This window comes from Esox lucius, chromosome 5 (genome assembly GCF_011004845.1).
Source record: "Esox lucius isolate fEsoLuc1 chromosome 5, fEsoLuc1.pri, whole genome shotgun sequence".
Lineage (NCBI taxonomy): Eukaryota > Metazoa > Chordata > Actinopteri > Esociformes > Esocidae > Esox > Esox lucius.
Window position 1 is genome coordinate 17,069,489 of NC_047573.1, and position 24,545 is coordinate 17,094,033.

The 24,545-nt window shown below is 42.9% G+C and overlaps 2 protein-coding genes across 5 annotated transcripts; one reads left to right on the forward strand and one right to left on the reverse strand.

Annotated features, from left to right (window-relative positions):
• Positions 1–1,511: 1,511 nt before the first annotated feature.
• Positions 1,512–16,809, forward strand: l3mbtl2 (L3MBTL histone methyl-lysine binding protein 2). The gene is made up of 18 exons (XM_010895513.4): positions 1,512–1,528; positions 1,832–2,782; positions 2,996–3,143; positions 3,258–3,391; positions 6,947–7,067; positions 7,297–7,379; positions 7,470–7,587; positions 7,909–8,040; positions 11,803–11,891; positions 11,991–12,240; positions 12,330–12,388; positions 12,506–12,610; positions 14,843–14,993; positions 15,183–15,265; positions 15,382–15,616; positions 15,717–15,761; positions 15,869–16,024; positions 16,154–16,809. The coding sequence occupies exons 2-18, from the start codon at positions 2,411–2,413 to the stop codon at positions 16,420–16,422; spliced, it is 2,550 nt and encodes an 849-aa protein (XP_010893815.2). The 5' UTR covers positions 1,512–1,528; positions 1,832–2,410; the 3' UTR covers positions 16,423–16,809.
• Positions 16,786–24,309, reverse strand: chadlb (chondroadherin-like b). 4 transcript variants are annotated; one of them, XM_020046528.3, is made up of 9 exons: positions 24,226–24,309; positions 23,871–23,966; positions 22,533–22,703; positions 22,182–22,376; positions 21,700–22,001; positions 20,329–20,830; positions 19,496–20,182; positions 19,186–19,352; positions 16,786–17,909 (listed from the first exon to the last, which is right to left on the reverse strand). In XM_020046528.3, the coding sequence occupies exons 3-9, from the start codon at positions 22,701–22,703 to the stop codon at positions 17,615–17,617; spliced, it is 2,319 nt and encodes a 772-aa protein (XP_019902087.3). In that variant the 5' UTR covers positions 23,871–23,966; positions 24,226–24,309; the 3' UTR covers positions 16,786–17,614. The 4 variants fall into 4 exon arrangements, with proteins under 4 accessions (XP_019902087.3, XP_019902088.3, XP_034148380.1 ...); XM_020046529.3 differs by having other exon boundaries at positions 23,634–23,966; XM_034292489.1 differs by having other exon boundaries at positions 23,941–23,966; positions 24,226–24,279.
• Positions 24,310–24,545: the final 236 nt, after the last annotated feature.

Consider the following 24,545-nt stretch of genomic DNA (forward strand, 5'->3'; position numbering starts at 1 on the left):
ATGCAGGGTTGTGTGTATATTATACAAACATTCGCAAGCAAACGTACATTGGTTAATACATTTGATAAATTAGCCCCCAGGATCTTCACAAAGCTTCCAAACACAGCTTGACACAGAAGGATGACCTACCCTGCCTGCGTTAGTGTTAGACTTTAACAGAATCCTGCACATACCTTGGCACTCCAGAGCCAGTTGCCCATCTTTTTCAAGTGTCAAAGATTTATACTGCCTACTCATTAAAATTGCATATTATATAGTCAGGTAAGTGATGTCAATTCATATCGATAATACAAATGTATTATCTAAGATGGGACAACAAAAGACCGGAAAAGTTAAAAAAAAGAGCATCACAGAGAAGATGAGTCTTTCAGAAGTAAAGATGGGGAGGGGTTCATCACCCTGTGAAAGACTGCGTGGGCAAATAGTGCAACAATTTCAGAGTTCGGGGATCTCTTCATAAATGGTACATAATATCATTAAAAGATTCAGAGAATCCAGACAAATGTATGTACGCAAGGGACAAGGCCAAAAACCAATCTAGGATGGCTGTGATCTTCAGGCCCTCAGGGGGCACTGCATTAAAAACAGGCCTGATTCTGTGGTGGAAATAACTGCATGGGCTCAGGAACACTTCTATAAACCATTGTCTGTAAACACTTTGTTGCTGCATCCACAAATGCAAGTTAAAACTGGACGATGCAAATAAGAAACCACACATATACAAGACCCAGAAATGCCATCTTCTCTGGCCCCATGCAAGTTTAACATGGACTGAGGCGAAGTGGAAAACTGTCCTGTGATCTGAAAAATCAAGATTTTAAATTATTTTTGGATGTTGCATCATTCGGGCTAAAGAGGAGAGGTTATCTGCGCAGAGTTCAAAAGCCAGCATCTGTAATGGTATGGGGGTTCATTAGTGCACATGGCATGGGTGACTTGCACATCTGTGAAGGCACCATTAATGCTGAACAATATATACAGGTTTTGGAGCAACATATGATGCCATCCAGACAATGTTTTTTTCAGGGAAGGCCTTGCTTAGTTTAGTAAGACAATGCCAAACCACATTTTGCACATATTACAACAGCATGGCTCCGTAGTAAGAGCCTGGGTGCTAAACAGGCCTGCCTGCAGTCCAGACCTGTCATCCATTGAAAACATTTGGCGCATTATGTAACAAAAAATATGACAAAGGAGACCCCGAACTGTTGAGCAGCTGAAATCTTATATAATGAATAAATATACAATCTTATATAATGAAACAAATTATAATAATTCCAAGTTACATCTGTGTGGTGTCAAATTAGAGTATGTGCTCTTTAAAACAAAATATTTGTAATTTGTAATTTGTTCTTGTTTTTGTGCTATGCTTGATTGTTTTAAATGTGGGGTAAAATATGATTTATTATGAGAATCAACCACCCAGGTTTATGAAAGAGAAAAATCGACGTCTTACGTCTTGCCGAAGAGCAGCCGACGTCTATACAGCATTCTACCGTCATCTCGTGTGTATGTTGGGCCGACATCGGTATGATGTATGTGTGTTCTCTGTAATCTACAGCAGCATAAAATATATATATATTGGGTTCTAAAAGATTTTGCTTAATTTTGGTGTAAATACCCTCAGATTAACGTTGACAGCGAGCACTTCTCTAGTCACTGTAGGATTTCAAATTCAAAGTGAGGAAATACAGGTCATAACAGTAAAGAAAATAAGTGTTGTTACTGTCCAAATACTCGAGTTGACAAATACGTGATTTAATCTGTGCTTAATGATTGGTTGATTGATTAGTTCATGATAAAATTATTGACTCATTGATTCTCCGTCCAGCTCAAGACCAAACAGAAAACGACTACAACTCCCAGAGTGCCTTTAAGGAATAAACAAGAAGAAGCGGGTAGTAGACCACCAGCATGTGTTACTAAGTGACTGCTTTTACATTACAAGTGTAATTAGTGAATTCATTGAGTTTATGATGGCTACATATGTTGAAATAGTAATACGCGAAAGCTTCGATTGCGATTACATTATCAGCAAGTGGTAGTATGCATTTCGTAAACCTATAATATATACTGCATGCGAGTCATATAGCTAGCTAGCTAGCAACTCTATTTTGTAATAGAGTAACCTTAGTTACAGGTAGAAAACGGCTGTTAGCTTACTTTTGTAGTTATTACATTAGATGTACATTCAGCACTGTTTAACATTAGACTCGACATTATCCCGATTCACGCATTTGAATATTGCTTTTTTGGAAGGAGAACTGGTCCCCTGTTTATTTTCTCATTTGGTTACAAAGCGGCTCACCAAAGCAGTGGTATGACATCACTCAAGACATCAGGAAGAAGACGCTGATATTGACATCCTGACCTTAAACCCCAAACTAGTCCATTCAAAGGCCAAAAGAAGATGCCTCATCGCTGTGTGGCATATGGTTGTGGCAAATCATGGGATGATGGTGTGACTCTGTACAATTTCCCTAATGACCCAGAGGAGTTTCTGAAATGGGAAAAGCAGATCCAGCGGACACGCAGTAACTGGACCGCCACCTCCACATCCCAGCTATGCTGTGAACACTTTGGTAAAGAGTGCTTTGAAAACAAGCCCAACCCTGTCCTCAAGGCTCTTGCTGCCAAAGGACAGCTGAAGCTGAAGTATGGGGCTGTTCCCACGGTGTTCATACGCCCCCCCTGTACGACCTGTGAGGGCTTTGGCTGTAACATGTGCACCCCCAAAGCTTATAGACGTGGCGTCCCCGTAGAACCCCAGGAGTATGATACAGTGAGTTTGTGACTCCACACTGTTGCATTTTCCAGCTAACATGAAGGAGAAAAACACAGCAACATTTTATGCATTAAAAAAGAGGTCTCTAAATCAATTTATAACAATAGGTTGATCTGCTTTGATGGTAAAGACTGTAAACATTTTAAGCGCAGTTCCATGTCACACTAGCTATAATCAGACACAACCCTTTCTCTCATCTAACCTTCATAGGAAGATGTTGAGGGGGACACTATGCCATCGGATGAAGCTGATGCAGAGGATGATGATGAAGATGACGATGAAGAGGAAGATGATGAAGATGAGATGGATGATTCCTGCGCAGACTTCTACTCGTCCCTCACTATAGATAATGGACCTGGTGAGGAAAGACCTTTAGCCTGCTTATCGGAAAGGTTATTAGGGAGCTTATACAAACAGGTCCTGTTCACTCCCTCTCCTTCTGTTAAAAATGCTCATCCTCTTCCCTAAACAGCAATGTGTGAGATGTGTGGTTTCAGCGGCACCAGAGATACCTTCTACTCCAAGACCAAGCGTTTCTGCAGCGTTTCCTGTTCTAGGGCCTACTCCTCCAACTGCAAGAAGTCCTCTATACTGGCACGACTACAGGTGAGAGAGTCAAGAGGCATAGGTTCAAAATTGCACATTTGATGTGAATACATACTTTGGTGACACATGACTTAGTCAGGTCCTATGCGAGCACTACACAGGATTACCTTCTGTCCCTAAAGGAACTGACCTTTAAGTACTGTTCATAAGATTCAGACAGCTTTTTGGGGCTTCTGCTGTGTATTCTGTCTTCACATGCCCAGCCAATTTCTTCTAGTCTGACAAGATATAAATGTTTACTCTTTATTGTATTTTGAAAGTGTTTTTTTTTTTTTAAGCAAATAAACACTTACTGCCCAAATGAACAGCTTAAAAAATGTTAATAAAATTGCAGCACTGTAGGTGGAATCTGCTAGGCAGCACATAGTTTGACATTAAAATGGATAAATAAGCCAGAGAAAAGTTATTTTTACAGTAGAGGAACAGGTTTTGGTCAGTGTTTCACTGTGGAACCTAATAGACCCAAATATCATGTTGTCTTTGAATTATTTGGTAATAATGGTATAAAATCAAATAATGCTTTTAATGAGAGACAAATAGAAACAATAGGAGCCCCTGGTATTGTTTTATTCCTATTTGCCTATGATTACATTCCTGTTTTCCTAAAACATCTAGTTGTCAATGAGCTGTGTATAGGATGTAAATTAATTCAACTGCTATGCTATTTACAGTGTTACTTGAAAGTATGTCAACCCCTTGTGCAGTTTTTTTTTTAATTTTTTTTATTCATCCCCATGACATCTTTATTTAATCAGAACCAGTCTTTTTTTTTTATCAGACATAACAGGTTTATAGTTACAAATTGTATACAGTGGGGAGTCTCACTTTTGATACACTGCCGATTTTGCAGGTTTTCCTACTTACAAAGTAAGTTTAGGAAAACTTACTTTGTAAGTATTTATTGCATGACATAAGTATTTGATCACCTACCAACCAGTAAGAATTCCGGCTCTCACAGACCTGTTAGTTTTTCTTTAAGAAGCCCTCCTGTTCTCCACTCATTACCTGTATTAACTGTACTTGTTTGAACTCGTTACCTGTATAAAAGACACCTGTCCACACACTCAATCAAACAGATTCCAACCTCTCCACAATGGCCAAGACCAGAGAGCTGTGTAAGGACATCAGAGATAACATTCTAGACCTGCACAAGGCTGGGATGGGCTACAGGACAATAGGCAAGTAGTTTGGTGAGAAGGCAACCACTGATGGCGCAATTATTAGAAAATGGAAGAAGTTCAAGATGACGGTCCATTTCCCTTGGTCTGGGGCTCCATGCAAGATCTCACCTCGTGGGGCATCTATGATCATGAGGAAGGTGAGGGATCATCCCAGAATTACACGGCAGGACTTGGTCAATGACCTGAAGAGAGCTGGGACTACAATCTCAAAGAAAACCATTAGTAACACACTACGCCGTCATGGATTAAAATCCTGCAGCGCACGCAAGGTCCTTCTGCTCAAGCCAGCGCATGTCCAGGCCCGTCTGAAGTTTGTCAATGACCATCTGGATGATCCAGAGGAGGAATGGGAGAAGGTCATTTGGTCTGATGACCTGAAAAATAGATATTTTTGGTCTAAACTCCACTCGCCATGTTTGGAGGAAGAAAAAGGATGAGTACAACCCCAAGAACACCATCCCAACAGTGAAGCATGGAGGTGGAAACTTAATTCTTTGGGGATGCTTTTCTGCAAAGGGGACAGGACGACTGTACCGTATTGAGGGGAGGATGGATGGGGCCATGTATCGCGAGATCTTGGCCAACAACCTCCTTCCTTCCCTCAGTAAGAGCATTGAAGATGGGTCGTGGCTGGGTCTTCCAGCATGACAACAACCCGAAACACACATCCAGGGCAACTAAGGAGTGGTTCCGTAAGAAGCATCTCAAGGTCCTGGAGTGGCCTAGCCAGTCTCCAGACCTGAACCTAATAGAAAATCTTTGGAGGGAGCTGAAAGTCCGTATTGCCCAGCGACAGCCCCGAAACCTGAAGGATCTGGAGAAGGTCTGTATGGAGGAGTGGGCCAAAATCCCTGCTGCAGTATGTGCAAACCTGGTCAAGAACTACAGGAAACGTATGATCTCTGTAATTGCAAACAAAGGTTTCTGTACCAAATATTAAGTTCTGCTTTTCTGATGTATCAAATACTTATGTCATGAAATAAAATGCAGATTAATTACTTACAAATCATACAATGTGATTTTCTTGATTTTTGTTTTAGATTCTGTCACTCACAGTTGAAGAGTACCTATGATAAAAATTACTGACTTCTACATGCTTTGTAATTGGGAAAACCTGCAAAATCTGCAGTGTATCAAATACTTGTTCTACCCACTGTATGTTGTTTTAGAGGAAATATGTGTGGCTACCAAATTAACTAATCAAAGGAGGGATCTTTAGGAACGAATTTGGGCAGGACTCTGATAGAGAAAATAACACCTGGTCAGTTTGGTGTTACCCATACAGGGCATTACACACCATGTGGAGATGAAAGGAAATCTGAGGACATCACCCTGAGAATGGCTATAAACCCATCTCAAAAAGATTTTAGCTCCATCAGTCCACTGTCAGGCAAATGATTTAACATGACAGCAATTTGGCCCAGAAGTGGACACCTTTCCAAATTATACCCAAGCAAAAGGCAAACATAACACTGAATTTAGATGGCATTCATGGGAGGATTGCTAGGAAGATGTCTCTGCTGTGAAAAAAATGACAAAACCTGCCTGTCTAAACTGTCCATAAACCACCCGGACAAACCTGAATATATCTGGAAGTCCATTCTCTGACAGATCATTCCAAAATTCACTTTTTTGGTCATAATCAAAACCGCTATGTTTGGCCAAAACCTTGCCTACCACCAAAATAACCATATCCCAACAGTCAAGCTGTCAAGATCTGGGGCTGCTTTTCCTCTGGAGCTAGTCACCAGATCATTTAGGGAAACATGAATTCTAAGGTATAAACGATTAGTGAAAAAATTAGTTAAGGAGCTAAAGCTGGGCCAAAAATGAGTCTTCCAACCAGACAACGATGCAAAGGATTCAAGCAGATTATCCAAAGAATGGCTGAGCAGAAAGAAGACATGTATTCTGGATTTGTCAAGTCAAAGTCCTGATCGTAATCCAATCGAGATGCTGTGGTAGGAGCTGAAGCGGCCAGTACATGCCAGATACCCTTAAAACTTCACTCAATTGGCTGAGATTTGTAACGAGTGGGCAGAAATCCTTCAAAAAAGATGTCAGAGATTGATTTGTGGCTTTATAAGACGTTTACTGCAAGTTATTGCCGCTAATTGAGGTACCACAAGCTATTAATTAAGGGGTTCAAACAGTTTTGCACAATTTAAATCAGATGTTTTTTCTTAAATTAACCACTTTTGTTAAATGAACAATGAAAATGTGATGTTTTTGTGTGTGTCCTTTATTTGGAATGTCTTTACAAATTGGGATTTAAATAAGCATTTTGAGTTTCTTTAAATATTTTATACAATAATAATGACCAGCCCTGTAGGGCTCACAAACTTTCAAGCAGCACTGTACATCTTCTTTTCAGGGAAAACCTCCCACTAAAAAGGCAAAGGTGCTAACCAAGACAGCCTGGTCCACCCAGATGGGGAACATGATTGCATCTCTAGGCAACAGTCAGGACAGCTCCAGCTCTACTGGACCGGAAAGTGAGACAACTGAAAGGGCTTTATTCACTGCTGGGTTTTTCCTCTGGGGTTTGACCTAAAGACTTTGTTTCTATTGTAGAAAAAGAGACCGACACACACAAAGACAGTGTTCATTAAAACATTCCACTATTGCAGCCTGTAAGGAAAGTCCTCTCTAGTTGTGTATGTACAGTAGAAACATTCAGTTTGCCTTGTCTGTCTTGTGTAATCTCTCCTCTTCATCTTATAGCTACAACAAGTGGAACTTTTGACTGGGGTTCTTACCTGGAGAGGACCGGCTCTATTGCTGCTTCTGTGGCCTGCTTTAGACATGTAACTTTGTTTTTATCTGCATCTATCCAATCCCATTCTGTTCCATTTAAAATGATGTAGCAGAAATGACGCGCCATTCCATCTCTGCAGGCTCCACTCTGTGCCCAGTGGGATGACATCACAGTGGGGTTAAAGGTGGAGGTCCTGAACTCTAGTGCCGTCCTGCCCAGTAAGGTCTACTGGATCGCAAGCATCATCCAACTTGCAGGTAAGCCAAAAACATTGAAACTGACTGAGGGCCAATCAGGCATTACACCCAACATAGAGTACTACACAAAACAGTAAGTGGTCGCTTAGGGTCCCGACTGCAACGGGGCCTCCGACTGCTAGGGAGCCCCCGAGCAATAGGTGAGAGGGGTCCCCAAATGAAATTTTGCTTAGGGCCCCGAAAAGGCTAAAGCCGGTACTGACACAAGGAATGAGGTTTGATATAGTAGGCCTCTCAATATGTTTCTTTTCATGTGTTTTATGTTACAGTGGATTTCTACGCTACACACATTACTTATTGCCATGCGCCGTTGTTTTCCAGGCTACAAAGCTCGACTGAGGTATGAGGGCTTTGAGGATGGCAGCCAGGACTTCTGGTGGAGCCTAGGCTCTGGTGACATGTATCCCGTTGGCTGGTGTGCCATGACCGGCAAGCTGCTGGTGCCACCACAGGGTGAGTGATCGCCACAGGAATAGTATAGTGCAGTGTTTCTTAATCCTGGTCCTCGGGACACGAAGGGGTGCACGTTTTTGCCCAAGCACTCACGCACCTGATTCAAACTAAAGGCTTGATTATATGTTGCTTATGTCAATCAAGTGTGTAAGTGGTAGGGCAACATTTAAAACAGGTGTGTGAGCGCTTGGGCAAAAACAAAAAAATGTGCACCACTTTGGGTCCCGAGGACTAGGATTAAGAATCACTGGTATAGTGTATAGTGCGTCTTCGGAAAGTATACAGATCCCTTCACCTTTTCTGCATTTTATTGTGTTATAGGATAATTTATGATTTATTTGATAATTATTTTGCCATCTACAGGTGCTGGTCATAAAATTTGAATATCATTAGAAAGTTGATTTATTTCAGTAATTCCATTCAAAAAGTGAAACTTGTATAATGTATACATTCATTCCACACAGACTGATATATTTCAAGTGTTTATTTCTTTTAATTTTGATGATTATAACTGACAACTAATGAAAACCCCAAATTCAGTATCTCAGAAAATTTGAATATTGTGGAAAGGTTCCATATTGAAGACACCTGGTGCCACACTCTAATCAGCTAATTAACCTAAAACACCTACAAAGGCCTTTAAATGGTCTCTCAGTCTAGTTCTGTAGGCAACACAATCATGGGGAAGACTGCTGACTTAACAGCTGTCCAAAAGATGACCATTGACACCTTGCACAAGGAGGGCAAGATACAAAAGGTCATAGCTAAAGAGGCTGGCTGTTCACAGAGCTCTGTGTCCAAGCACATTAATAGAGAGGTGAAGGGAAGGAAAAGATGTGATAGAAAAAAAGTGTACAAGCAATAGGGATAACCGCACCCTGGAGAGGATTGTGAAACAAAACCCATTCAAAAATGTGGGGGAGATTCACAAAGAGTGGACTGCTGCTGGAGTCAGTGCTTCAAGAACCTCCACGCACAGACATATGCAAGACATGGGTTTCAGCTGTCGCATTCCTTGTGTCAAGCCACTCTTGAACAAGACACAGCGTCAGAAGCGTCTCGCCTGGGCTAAAGACAAAAAGGACTGGTCTGCTGCTGAGTTATGTTCTCTGATGAAAGTAAACTTTGCATTTCCTTTGGAAATCAAGGTCCCAGAGTCTGGAGGAAGAGAGGAGAGGCACAGAATGTTGCTTGAAGTCCAGTATAAAGTTTCCACAGTCAGTAATGGTTTGGGGTGCCATGTCATCTGCTGGTGTTGGTCCACTGTGTTTTCTGATGTCCAAGGTCAACGCAGCCGTCTACCAAGAAGTTTTAGAGCACTTTGTGATTCCTGCTGCTGACCAACTTAATGGAGATGCAGATTTCATTTTCCAACAGGACTTGGCACCTGCACACAGTGCCAAAGCTACCAGTACCTGGTTCAAGGACCATGGTATCCCTGTTCTAAATTGGCCAGCAAACTCGCCTGACCTTAACCCTATAGAAAATCTATGGGGTATCGTGAAGAGGAAGATGCGATATGCCAGACCCAACAATGCAGAAGAGCTGAAGGCCACTATCAGAGCAACCTGGGCTTTTATAACACCTGAGCAGTGCCACAGACTGATCGACTCCATGCCACGCTGCATTGCTGCAGTAATTCAGGCAAAAGGAGCCCCAACTAAGTTTTTGAGTGCTGTACATGCTCATACCTTTCATGTTCATACTTTTTCAGTTGGCCAACATTTCTAAAAATACTTTTTTTATCATTGGTTTTTAGTAATATTTTCATTAGTTGTCAGTTATAATCATCACAATTAAAATTATTAAACATTTGAAATATATCAGTCTGTTTGTAATGAATGAATATAATATACAAGTTTCACTTTTTGAATGGAATTACTGAAATAAATAAACTTTTTGATGATATTCTAATTTTATGACCAGCACCTGTATCTACACACAGTGTGTGAAAATGGTAGCCAATTTACCTTTTTTGTTGTTGTTGAAATCTCTCATGTACATGAGTATTTAGACCCATACATTACTTTGTAGAAGCACTTTTGGCAGCAAAGTCTTCTTGGGTATGCCCCTACTAATTTTGCACACCTGGATTTGGGCAGTTCCTATCATTCTTCCCTGTAGAGTCTGTCAAGCTCAGTCAGATTGGATGGGGAGAATAGGTGAGCTGCAGATCTCCCCACAGATGTTTAATGGGGAGTTCAAAGGACCTCTCTGTATGTTGCTTCCCTCACTCCAGACCAGTCTTCCAGTCCTTGTTGCTGAGAAGCATCCCCGTAGCATAATGTTTCCACCAGCGTTCTTCACTGTATATTTGGTATTAACCTGGTGAGCGGTACCTTGCTTGCTTCAGACGTAGCGTTTTGCGTTTAGGCCTAATAGTTGGATTTTGGTTTCATAAGACCAGACAATCTTGCTGCTCATTCTCTCAAAGTCCTTCAGGTGGCATGTCATATGCCTTTTACTCAGGACTGGTTTCCATCTAGCTACTCTACCATAAAGGCCTGATTGATGGAGTGCTGTTTTCTTAGTTTGGCTGAAAAGCCAGTTCTAGAGTCTTGGTGGTTCTAGAGTCATGTCTAATCAATTGAATGTGCAACAGTTGGATTAATCAAGTTCTTGGGACATCTCATGGATGATGATAGGAAACAGCATCCATCTGAGCTCAGTTTGTAGAGTCATTGCAAAGGGTCTGAATACTTAAACAATTCCTCAATTGCTTTGGCTAACATTCACTAAAATGTAATTGGAATCTGTTTCATGGGACATCACAACTCCATGGCATGTCTGCAATATGTAGTAATTCATCCGAAACATTACATTCATGCTTCAAAGCCTAGTTATTGTGTCAGTAAACTGGCCAGTGCCACCAAAATGAAAAAAAAAAATTGTCATTGTGTGAGCCGTACTGGTCAAAATGTTTAGTTGTTTTTTCACCATGGCAGTCAACCCTGGAAATGTTTGTTATACTTTTTTGTTGACACTGCTTACTGTACTACACAAGAATGTCAGTTTTGTCTAGCTGAATGTTATTGTGAATCACCCTGATCTTTTTAGATACCTATTTTAACAGTAGATTAAAGTTTACTGTGAAAAGTCAGTACTATAAAATACAATGAAACTGTACTTGTTCAATGACAAAGTTCTAATCAAATACTGTAGTACACAGAAAAGGTATATGCACATTGGTATGTATGCAGTAAATTTAGCAATGTGTTACATGTAAACAGACAATTCACAATTTTTACATATTTCTTAAATATAAAGTCATAGATAATTATGACTAATAGAAGATTCTCCACCATATGACATACATAAAACTGAAAATAAAACTGCAACAATAATGAAAAAACAGTGGTAGTTCTGTAAAAAAACAAGAATTTTATCTCCTTACAGTATGTAACACTACAAGTTCCCATCCTCTCAGTGGACATCTTGTCACTCTTGTTGGTCTGGCAAGAGATTTTCATCAACATCTAATCTGATGTTTTCCCTGATGATTGCCAAAGCAATCAAGGAACAACTATAACATGAAATTTCAACTTTTCAATTTTTTTTCACACACAACAAAATGTGAGGTCTGAATACCTCCTGAAGGCCCTGTAGGTATAAAAACGTGGGTAAAATGTGATTAAAAAAAAAATATTGGGAATAAACCTTTAAAAACATTACCGGAAGTACAAAAAAAAATCTGATACACCTGAGGTTAGTTTGGCTTTTTTGTTGGTTTATCAATACATTGGCTGTGTGTTCCCTTTCTAGCTGTGCATCAGAACATCCCAGACTGGAAGGAGTACCTGATGAACCGGTTGGTCGGAGCCAACACTCTGCCAGTGGACTTCTATTTGAAGGTACAACTAGTGAAAAACACAGCAATTTCTTCCAGGTAGAACCGAATAAGAGGACACGTGTTTTCGCACACTTCTCTCTAACGATCCCCTGTGTCTTAGCTGGCAGAGAGTCTGAAGTGTTCGTTCCGTACGGGCATGCGGGTGGAAGTGGTGGACAGAACTATGGTGAGCCGGACGCGGTTGGCAGTGGTGGACACTGTGACCGGGGGGCGCCTCAGACTCATCTATGAGGACGGAGAGCAAGATGCCAAAGGGGAGCCCCTCTCTGACTTCTGGTGCCACATGTGGAGTCCCCTACTGCACCCAGTGGGCTGGTCCAGTAAAGTGGGCCACACTATCAAACCAACTGGTACGGGATCAAAACAAATGGTCCAAGGTGGGAGGGTTTGTTTCAGTTTTCATGAGTTGGAGGTGGCTAGCTTTACGTTCTTCTCACAGATGGGAACCAGTCCCTCCGGAAGGTGTACTGCGACAGCAGCCCTATGCTGTTCAAGAAGGTCAGTGTACAAGCCAACGTGAGGAGTCCGCTAAACGGTGCTTCATGTTTCTTCCATTTCCGTGATCCTTCATAACACCTTTTATTTCTCACTATGACCCCCCACCGCCCCACACAGCCCAGGACTGTGTACATGGAGGGAGGGTTCTTTGAGGTGGGAATGAAGCTGGAGGCTATAGACCCACTAAACCTGGGCAACATCTGTGTGGCCACTATACACAAGGTAACTGGAGTTTGCTAATACTTGTTGTGAATGCGCATGATATTTAAATGTAGACAAACTGGACAAATTGGGAATAAGTGGAACGGCAAAAAATGAGCAAGCGGAATAACAGTGTTCTTGCTGACAAGCACATTAATTTCCCTGTTTTTTAGCCCATTGCTAAGAATGGTAATTGTAATGGATCAGACCAAAAAGATAAGCTAATAAAGTCTCCTGAAGATAAGATTATATAAATCTGTCCCTTCATCCTTAATAAAAAAAAATTTGGGACGCTGTGTAAAATGCTAATAAAAATAGAATACAATGATGTGTAAATCATTTGTCCCTGCATTTAACTGAAAATAGTACAAAGACAACTTATCAAATGTTGAAACTGAGAAATGTTATTGTTTTTGGAAAAAATACATGCCCATTTTGAATTTAATGCCATGAACACGTTCCAAAAAGTTGGGAAGGGCAGTGGAATTATCAACACCACTATGTTGATGATGATACATTGAAGCTATATAGCGCTTTTCTTGGACCAAAAGAGGCTTTACATCAGATCCAAAATATACAACATCCTGGGAGAGCGATTGGACTGTACCCAGACAAACGTAAAGACATGACACTGGGGGAAGGGAAAGGGCAGGGGCTAGCAAGGCTTGTTGGAACAGAGGCTTGAGGCGGTGGATGGAGATGGTAACAGATTCAGAGAAAGGATTGATTGTGGACGAGAGTTCCAAAGCCAGTTGCATCACCTCTGTTAAACAATACTCTGTAAGCGTTTGGGAACTGAGGAGACCAATCGCTGTAGTTTTGATAGTGAAATGTTTTCCCATTCTTGCTTGATATAGGATTTAAGCTGCTCAACAGTCCGGTTGTATTTTTCATTTCCTAATACGCCAAATGTTTTCAATGGATGACAGGTCTGGACTGCAGGCAGGCCAGTTTAGCACCCGGACTCTTACAACGGAGCTATGCTGTTGTAATACACGCAGGTGGTTTGGCATTGTCTTGTTGAAATAAGCAGGACAGTTTTCCACTTTGCCTCAGGTGTTTCTGGATCTTGTTGATGTATGGTTTCTTCTTTGTGTGATAGTTTTAACTTGCATTTGTGGATGCAGCGACGTACTGTGTTCACAGACAATAGTTTTCAGAAGTGTTCCTGAGCCCATACAGTGATGTCCACTACACAATCGTGTCTGTTTTCAATGCAGTGCCATCTGAAGGCCCAAAGATTACAGCCATCCAATATTGGTTTTCGGCCTTGTCTCGTGCGTACAGAGATTTCTCCGGAATCTCTGAATCATATAATGATATCACGCACTGTAGATGATGTTACTGACCTGTTGCCAGTTGAGCTAATTAGTTGTATGATATTCCACCAGGTTTAGTTTTTTAGCATTACACAACTTTTCAAGTCTTTTTGTTGCCCCTGTCCAAACTTTTTTGAAATGTGTTGCTGGCATCAAAAGTGGACATCAATGTGGGCATATATTTTTCAAGAAACAATAGAATATCTCAGTTTGAACTTTGACATGTTTTCTTTGTACTATTTTCTATTAAATATAGGGTTTAAATGATTTGCACATCATTGCATTCTGTTTTTTTCATTTTACGCAGTGTCCAAACAGGGGTGGTAGATTTAAACTAGGTTTGGGTTCACAGTTTTACATTATAATATTTATAAATCACATCTCCCTATCAAACTACTCTGCTCTCTTGTGGTCACACTCTTGCTACTTTAGCATATTTTAAATGCAAGTCACTAAATGTGAAATTGTGGATAAAATAGATTTGTCAAAAGACCATATCCGCAATAGTACAGGGGTAAGAGCAAAATAATTTAACGAGATTGTGAGTTGAGCTTAGTTTTTAACACTCAGCAGAGGAATAACTTTCCTTTTCTTTCAGATGTGCTAGCTCTGAACCACATGGCACTTCCAAAGAGAGGTTTAAGAACCACTGCCTTACGTAACTACACCAATCATATGCTCCAGTGTGCCGGTTTACAGTCCTGTGGCAGGATGGTGTGTTGGCAGTTTTGGTTTAATTATCTGGTAATGGCGGTGCTGGAGGAGAAGGAATCTCCTCTCAACATCGTGTTTCCTTAAATCACTTGAGTCAAGCTACATGTTGTAAAGCCCAAAATTGCAGTTGAGAATTACCTTGAAGTGTAGTCTAGCAGCTGGTGTTTTATAGAAGAGACTGGGCCTCATTGAAGTTGTCTGCTCAAACTGTGTGTCTCAGGTGCTGCTGGATGGCTACCTCATGGTGGGTGTGGATGGCACAGATGGGTCAGGCGACGGCTCTGACTGGTTCTGCTACCACGCGTCCTCCCACGCGGTCCTGCCCATAGGATACTGTCAGAAGCACAACATACAACTCACGCCACCCCCTGGTAATCCTCTCACTCTCTCACTCCCCCTGGTAATTCCTTCACTCTCCTTATATCTTGATGTTCGGTTTTACACTTTTTCTCGGACAAACACCGCCTGTTTGGCGACTCAATAATAGGATCTCCGCAAGTGGTTCTGTAAACGGTTTGTCATGTTCCTCACACCAGTGGCATATTAATCTCCTCTGCCAGGTTATGACTGGAAAACCTTCACTTGGGCCAAATATCTGGAAGACAAGGGAGCCGTAGCCGCACCTGCACGGCTCTTTAACACGGTAAAGTTTTATCGACCCTGTGTCGTTCAGGTACCCGGCCTGCAGTTAAGAGACGTATGCGGCTCTGTTGGTACTCAGCAAATTGGGGGCTAATTCTGTCTGCGCGTGTCCTTCAGGACGGCTCCGGTCACGGCTTTGCTCAGAACATGAAGTTGGAGGCGGTGGACCTGATGGACCCGCGGTTGGTATGCGTGGCCACCGTGAGGCGCTGTGTGGGCCGACTTCTCCTACTCCACTTTGATGGCTGGGAGCCAGACTTCGACCAGTGGGTGGACGTCCAGTCGCCAGATATCTACCCTGTGGGGTGGTGTGAGGTCACAGGATACCAACTCCAGCCACCCATTGGACCAGGTAAGAAATGAGGCCGTACAGGGATGGATGGAGACAGATGAGACGTGGGTGTTATTTAAGTGGCATGGTGTTGTTGGTGTTCCCTTTGTTGTTTTTTTAGATCCTGTTGCAAGTCGCAAGAAGCACAAACCTATGGGGAAAAAGAGTAAGTCCTCCAAAAAAGCCACTGAAAAGCACATATAAGCCTGTTTTTTGAATGAACCGTGTACTTAAATCCTTTCGTTTCTGTCGTACTCTCTTTGCCTGTGTCAGAAAAAAGGATGGTGAAGAAGAAATTGGCAAACCTTATCTCCAAGAATCGGCCACCACGCCGGCTAAGTCTACAGTCTGAACCTGAGGGAGGAACCCCAGAACAGACAGACCCCACAGCTCTCATACAGCACATTAAGACAGAGCCTGAGGAGGAGAGTAAGTAGACACACATCATCTTATGACTTACAGTCCATTCATACAACAATAACTTAAGATATTTATTGTTATTGAACTATTTTAGTTTCTCACTCTCTCGTTCTCTACCTCCCTCCTCCCACTTTCTAGTCATAGCAGTACAGGTAAAGGTGGAGGAGCTGGAGATGGAAACCCCAATCCAGCCCCTGCCAGAGGCCCAGGCTTCTCTACCCTCCCTGGAGGTGGTCAAGCAAGAGCCACAAGGATCGGACCAGCAAAAAGCTGATTCTCAGAAAGTGGAACCTCAGAAGCTAGAACCACAGAAAGAGCCACAGAAGGCAGACCCTCTGACAGTTAAACCCCAGAAGGTAGAAAATCAGAAGAAGCAGCACACAGAGGGGAAACCATTGGAAGATTGAGACTTACTGATATTGAGAACATTGGAAGCCCATCTAGAATGATTACCCACCCTAACAACAAACCTCAACCATTTCCCAAACTGACCATAGATCTTCAGGCGTCTTTTTTTGTTTACACTTGTTTACCACCATCGCAGCCTTAAGTCCCTACACTACTGATCACCACAACCTGAAGTTCAGATGGGTAATGTAAGCCAGTATTCTTTTTATGGATTTCATCAACAGTTTTTGAGCTGGGCTGTTTCCAATTCACACTGAGACTTTCTGTGTAAGACCGTTAAACAGAAAGGACGGTACTTTAATACCACAGAAAATGTAAAACAATACATTTTTTCATGTTGTATGTTTATTTCTTTGAAAATATTATCCAGATTATGTTTTTGTAGGTACTATATATTGTTGAATCATGGAATAAAATTACTTCAGTTAGCTGATTTGTCAGATTGTGGGATTTGTGACTTTCACATTTTACATTTGAATGACACTTCTGCTACTGACTAATCTATGAGCAATGAAACATTTATGACTGTGCAGAGACAGGAATATAGTAATGACAGGTAGGAACCTTGCTTTCAGCTACAGTATGTGATGTGACCATGTAATTTTGCAGAAGTATGTAGCATTTATTTCAATATCCGTAAACAATTTCCAAAGTGGAAAACTGAAAGTATAATACATGTTCAATACACACGATGAAATGAAGACCCACATTCAGTGCTCAAATGGAAGAAGTTGAACATGTCATCAACTGCCCTTTTCAAACTAGTAAATTTGCCATGTACACACTGGGAAACTTGCTAGAACTCCCTACACATTTTTTATTTCCTAACATCAAGTTAGGTGACTACACTTCATAATGGTACATATATTTTAAATATTAGTGTAACTTGAAAATATTTTCAACAGAGGAAGCCACTCAATATAAAAAAATCAGTATAATCCTTGTGTTGAAGAAGAGCTTCAACGTTGAGTTTCTACATCTATTTCTAACTGTCCTTTTCAGAATTGCATCCCTGTACGTCTTTCTGAGTGTTTTATGTGTTTAATTCTGTCCTGCGTTATGTTGTGCAGATCTACAGCAGTCAAAGCCTTTGGGGAGACAGTAAAGGCACCTGGTCATAGATCCAGCAGTCACACCTGCTCACCTGTAGTTACACTATAATAGTTATAGCGCCCTCTAGTGGTTCAGGTTTCAAACCATTTTGCTCCTCTTGGAGGTTTTCTTGGTGACAGACGGCTTTGGGGTCTGACTCTTTCTGGCTATGGCTTTGGTCTTCACTACCTTGACCTGTCTTGGGGGGTGAAGGTGGGCAGGTTTTGGTTTGGTGGATTTGGGAGTTTTGGAGACCTTGGGGACCGGGGCGGAGGGCAGGCTCTCCCCTCCAGGGCAGGCCTTGAAGACGTGGACGTCCTTGACCCTACGGCCTCGCAGCTCAGGCGGGTGGGCACAGGTGGCCCGGACTTTCAGGTTCACCTTCTCAATCCATCTGTGGAAAAGATGGTGGCAGTATGATGTGTGTTGAGTAAAGTATTAGCACCTTTTTGCCGAAGTGTGTAGACTACAGTCGTGGCCAAAAGTTTTGAGACTGACACAAATATTAATTTTCACAAAGTCTGCTGCCTTAGTTCTTATGATGGCAATTTGCATATACTCTAGAATGTTATGAAGACTGATCAGATGAATTGCAACTAATTGCAAAATCCCTCTTCACCAAAAAAAATATTCCACTGCATTTCAGCCCTGCCACAAAAGGACCAGCTGACCTCATGTCAGTGATCCTCTCGTTAACACAGGTGAGAGTGTTGACGAGGACAAGGCTGGAGATCACTGTGTCATGCTGATTGAGTTAGAATAACAGACTGGAAGCTTTAAAAGGAGGGTGGTGCTTGAAATCATTGTTCCTCTGTTAACCATGGTTACTTGCAAGGAAACGTGCCATCATAATTGGTTTGCACAAAAAGGGCTTCACAGGCAAGGATATTGTGGCTAGTAAGATTGCACCTAAATCAACCATTCATCGGATCATCAAGAACTTCAAGCAGAGAGGTTCAATTGTTGTGAAGAGGGCTTCAGGGCGCCCAAGAAAGTGCCATGACTGACTCCTAAAGTTGATTCAGCTGCGGGATCGGGGCACCACCAGTGCAGAGCTCAGGAATGGCAGCAGGCAGGTGTGAGTGCATCTGCACGCACAGTTAGGCGAGGACTTTTGGAGGATAGCCTAGTGTCAAGAGGGGCAGCAAAGAAGCCACATGAGGGACAGACTGATATTCTGCAAAAGGTACAGGGATTGGACTGCTGAGGACTGGGGTAAAGTCATTTTCTCTAATGAATCACCTTTCTGATTGTTTGGAGCATCCGGAAAAAAGCGTGTCCGGAGAAGACAGGGTGAGCGCTACCATCAGTCCTGTGCCATGCCAACAGTAAAGCATCCTGAGACCATTCATGTGTGGGGTTGCTTCTCAGCCAAGGGAGTGGGCTCACTCACAATTTTGCTTAAGATCACAGCCATGAATAAATAATGGTACCAAAACATCCTCTGAGAGGACCTTCTCCCAACCATCCAAGAACAGTTTGATGACAAACAATGCCTTTTCCAGCATGATGGAGCACATTGCCATAAATGATAACTAAGTGGCTTAGGGACCAGAACATCAACATTTTGGGTCCATGACCAGGAGACATGGAGTGCATTACGTGAGAGGAGGTATTTCAAAGCATGGGTCTGAGTGTTCTGTATGAGAGAGAGAAAGCGCATTTCATACATGCGTAGTGGCAGCAGGGGACAATCACACAGCAGAGGATTCTCCGCCAGGTTGATGACCTCAAGGCTGGTCAGATGGTTGAAGTTAGGTACCTCCTCCAGCTGATTCCCCTCCAAGTATAGACTTCTCAGACCAGCACCAAGACCTGCCAGAGAGTCCCTAGACATCTACAGGAGTATCACAAAACACAGGTAAATGAGGGAAAGAATTCGAGAAAAGAGCATAGAAAATCCCAAGTGGGTAAACAGAGGAGAGGAAGGGAATGAATAAGAAAAAACGAATGAATCACCATGTACATATAATCTCTCACCTTCTCCAATCCCATGCCATCCAGATATAGATCCTTCAGCGTCCTTGCTAATGGCTGGAAGGCATGCGGCCCAATCCAGCGAATTGGATTCCCTGAGAGACGTAACTCTCCCAGGTTGCCCGTCTTTGCTAACACATCACTGGGCACCTCCTTCAGCTTGTTCCCTCCGAGGTGAAGTGTGTCGAGGTCAGGGGCTGGGTCAAGTGCTCTGATAGCCATGGCATCAATTGCATTTGATGTCAGGTATAGCCCCCTAAGCTTCTCAGCCCCAGTCAGGATGCCTGGCTCCAGCTTGGTGATGGAGTTGTTCTCCATGTGAAGGGCCAACAAGCCAGGTAGCAGTTTGAAGGCCCCCTTGGGGAACACAGTGAATTTGTTGTTCTCTAGGTGAAGGTAGGTGAGTTGAGGCAGGCCCTTGAAGGCGTCAGGGTTGAGGGAGTCAAGGTCGTTCTCTGAGAGGTAAAGGTAGACCAACCCCTTCATGCCGTTGAAGGCACCAGGCTCCACCTCCACAATCTTACAGTGCTGCAGGTGAAGTGAGATGACCTCAGCCACACCAGGGAAACTATTGGCAGGGATGTAATGGAAGTGGTTGCTGCGCAGGTCAAGGAGACGCGTGTCAGGGGAAAAACCACGAGGTACTTTGGTGTGGCCACGGTTCTCACAGGAGGAGTGGTGTGTCTCACCCTGAGGGAAGCAGCAGAGGGATGGGTGACAGAGTGTGGAAGAGAAGGGGTGAGACAGAAGAGGGAGGGTTTGGTAAGTAAAAAAACCTAAATAAAAAAAATAGATTTATTATCAATACACCAAAAACCGGCACCTTCCTCTCTCACCTCACAGGCACAGTTGGCGGGACACTTGACCCTGTCGGTGGGCTCGGGGGTGGGGGGTGGTCTAACCCTCGTCTGCTCCTCGAACTCAGCCTTCAGCATAGCCTCCTGGCTCTGGCAGCGCAGGTCCCGGGGGTGGATGGCATCCAGGTTCTCCCCAGAGAAATGAAATGGTCCCCCACACTCCCCCATCAGCTTCACCTTCTTCCGGATGCTCCACTCCCTCAGAGGGAGCAAGTAGCAGTTGCAGTAGATGGGGTTTCCGGACAGGTTGAGACGGGCCAACTTGGCGGAGGCTGGGGTGAAGGGCTGGAGGACGCGGAGCTGGTTGTGACTGAGGTCCAGGTGGGTGAGTGATGGGGACAGGGACACGGCTGTGTGGGACAGGTCCTGCAGGGACATGTGGTCCATGAAGAGGTGGGTCAGTTTGTTCATGGAGACCGTTTCTTCGCCCAGGTAGGTCATGGGGTTGAAGCTGAGGTCCAGACGGGTCACCTCTGCGAGTCTGGAGAGTAAACAGAGAGATAGAGAGGAGGTGGGATAAGATTAAGGGAAAGGCGTATGATAATGCTGTATACCAACTACACACTACACACTCAACTTAATACATGAATATTCGTCATGTGCATTTTAGTCATTTAGCAGACACTCTTTTCTTATTAAGGTTTGTTGCCTTGCTCAAAGGCGCAACAACAGACACTTTGGGGTTTTTTCTTGAATGTATTGGCTCTATGATTAGAACCAGGGACCTTTTGATTACTGACCCAACACTCGAGAGAAATAAGCTATCTGCTGCCCCACAGAACACTTTTTGTGGCATAAAAACACAGCTGAGTTTTACATTTTGCTTTTTAAGTGTTTAATTGACCGGGGAAGGAAAGCTTTTGCACAGGTTCAAATCCATCCATATACACTGCTGCAGCACAGGTTCAAATCCATCCATATATATTGCTGCAGCACAGGTTCAAATCCATCCGTATATACTGCTGTAGCACAGGTTCAAATCCATCCATATATACTGCTGCAGCACAGGTTCAAATCCATATATACTGCTGCAGCACAGGTTCAAATCCATCCATACTGCTGCAGCACAGGTTCAAATCCATCCATATACACTGCTGCAGCACAGGTTCAAATCCATCCATATATACTGCTGTAGTAGAGGTTCATATCCATCCATATATACTGCTGCAGCACAGGTTCAAATCCATCCATATACACTGCTGCAGCACAGGTTCAAATCCATCCCACAGCTCTTTCAGGTAAAAATCTTTCCTCAGTCTTTCACCACTTTCTTTATCCTGCCTGAACAGTGTGTCTGAAAAAAGGGACGTGTATTACAGGAAAGATAGAATGTAATAATAACCAGCACACCTGGTCATGGTCTCAGTGGGGAAGAACTGCAGCTCGTTATGGTCAAGGCTAAGGCGTGTCAGGGTGAAGAGGCCTGCAAAGGCCTCGATGGCCAAGTAGTTGAGGGAGTTGTGGCTGAGGCGCAGCCACTTGATGTTCTGCAGTCCCTGGAAGGCCATGTTGGGAATGTAAGTGAGTTGGTTGTGGGTGAGGGAAAGAAGGTTTAGGAAGCCCAGCTGAGAGAAGGCTCCTGGCTGGATCTCCTCCACGCGGTTATGGTCAATCAGCAGCTGCTTCAGTGAGGAGAGGCCGTCAAACGACTCCTGTAGATGTGACAGGAAGGGAGGACGACAGGAGGGAGGAAGATGGGACAGTGGCAGTCCGGGAGGATGAAAAAAGCAAGGGTATATGGGTTAGAGTTGGGAGCTTCTCAATTGCAACTTTTTACAATAAAAACTAAGTTCAACCCCAGCACAGTCACACTGTGACACAATGTCTCTCACCTGATAGAGAATCTCAATATTGTTGTTAGCCAGGTTGAGAAATACAAGGCGTCCAAGGGCACGGAATGCCCCCTCCTTAACGTTGCGGAGGTTGCAGCGCTGCATGGAGAGGTGCGTCAGGTAAGGTGTGTGTTTAAATGCACCTGTCGGAAGCTCCTGGATGTTGTTGCCTCTCAGGTCCAGCTTCACTGTGATCTGATATGGAAGGAATTGATGGGGATTCAGATTTGGTCAGTATGCCAACATATTGTTTAGTAACTCAACCTGTATTCAAACAGGTTGCCCCTTGAATTGTTATCTCTGGATAATCTTGAATGAGCCTCACATTTTTCACATTTGATTCAGGATTACCTCGTCAATTGTCGGAAGCACCTCTGTCAGGTTTTTGTTAACACAGGTGACAGTAAGTGAGATTTGGTCACAGACGCACTCTTTTGGGCATTTGCCAAGATGCGCCCCCGGGATGGCCAAGAGCATTACCAGTAAAGGCCACAACGCCACGGAGCAGACCATGCTGTACATCTGGAAAATCAAAACAGAGTCAACTGCCTGTAAAAGTATTTTTTAACTACAATATCAACAAACTATACAGCCATTCCGCTTTTAGGGGCCTAGTCCATTTCCTATACATGTTGCGAGTGTCAACTATATTAGCCCTCGACCGAATAAATCACATTTTTCAAACCGTCTATTTTTCGGATTAGAATCGTTTGGATTATTTGCTTTCTCAAGTCGTTGCTGGAATGCGTCGGTTTTCATCGGTTTACATTCCACAGCTCCATTATCACCTTGGTGTGACGCGTCGCACGATTTGAAAAGCGGTTTTACACATCGCTGAGTAAAACTATCATGTGTGTTCATGTGGCCCCAAAAACGAAAATTACGCATTCGTCAGATGCATGCGTAAAGATACCAATATACCCTACCTATTATATCAATAATCCAATTAGAACGTAGACGACACCTTAGTTAAATTGGACTAAATAATTATTCTACACTACAACTCCCCCACAAAACCATACTGCTTTGGTCATTTCAATTGTGCGTAAAAAGATTTAGACCTTTTTTAATTTTATCGACAGAACCAGAAATGTATTTGGAAAATGCAGAAAAACCTAATTTCCCCGCACCTGCGTCACCAGATACAGACATTTTTAATAATTCCATAAGATAGGCCTAACAGCACATATACCAAGTTAAATGGCATATATTCCAATCTGTCTCTGAAAATGGTCAAATTATTAATTAAAAAGGGTTTTCGTTTGGCTGATAAAAAAGCTAATTCGATAATCTACCGCGTTATTGCATTGTGTTCTTAGGAAAGCCCAGCGTTAGATCACATTAATGAAACAGTTGTCCCATTGTAGTCGAAAGTTTCAGTCTACATGATACTGAACAATACACTGCGTAAAGGCTATATGAAAGTATGGGTTTGAAAAATATAAGCCCTACCTGAACCAAGGAAAGTTTCCAGATATATCGAAACAAAACGATGTAATCCTTGTCGGACAATAACCTACTTTAAGTTATTTAGCGATTAACACATTTTCAAATACTCTTCAGCTATAGCCTAACGATCACAGGCGATTCGGTGAGAAAGCAAGACAGAAATAAGAGACGGTGGAATTTCTTAGGGCAAAGCCTGTGTGTGTGTGTGTGAGTGTCCCCCCGGGGATCAGCAGTTCAGACCGCAGTTGAGCTGGCACGCCGGCTGCGCACAAAGACGCACAGTGTTTTCACCGCTGGGCACCGGACTCACCGCTGCAGTGTCTCCGGTAAATAAACCTGAAGGAATGGGGAACAGATTTCCCTCGGACGGTTTCCTGGCAATTCCACAGTATGGTGCAGATGGACATAAAATAATTAAACTAGTCTAACTAAACAATTCTGTCTAATCTTGGTCTGAAAGTCGGTTTTCTCCATGATGTGTATGTTGCTAATATCTAAACCATGTATTTGCAATAAAAAGTTGCACATAGTTAACACTTCCTTAGACCTGTCTACATCCTCTACCCAACCATTTAAGCCACCGTTAGCTACTCACAGCGGCTCAATATCCGTGGTCTCGTTGCCTGCTCCCGTCCTTTGTAATGCGCTGTATTCTCTCACGGTCCCTGGTCTCTCTCCCCTGGCAGTCCCCCATCCAAAATAAACTAAACGTATCCCTCCATTCACTCTGACCCCCGTCTTTCGATTCATTTCTAGTGCGTTTCAAAGTGCGCAGAGCTGCCCCTCCCGAGCTATTAAAACAATATGCATATCTCCAGGCTAATAAAGCATTTAGAGGCCTTCCAAAAAAACAGCTTCTCAAGCAGGTCACCAAAATCCAAATCAGTAATTGAAGTGGAAATTAAATCCCTAACA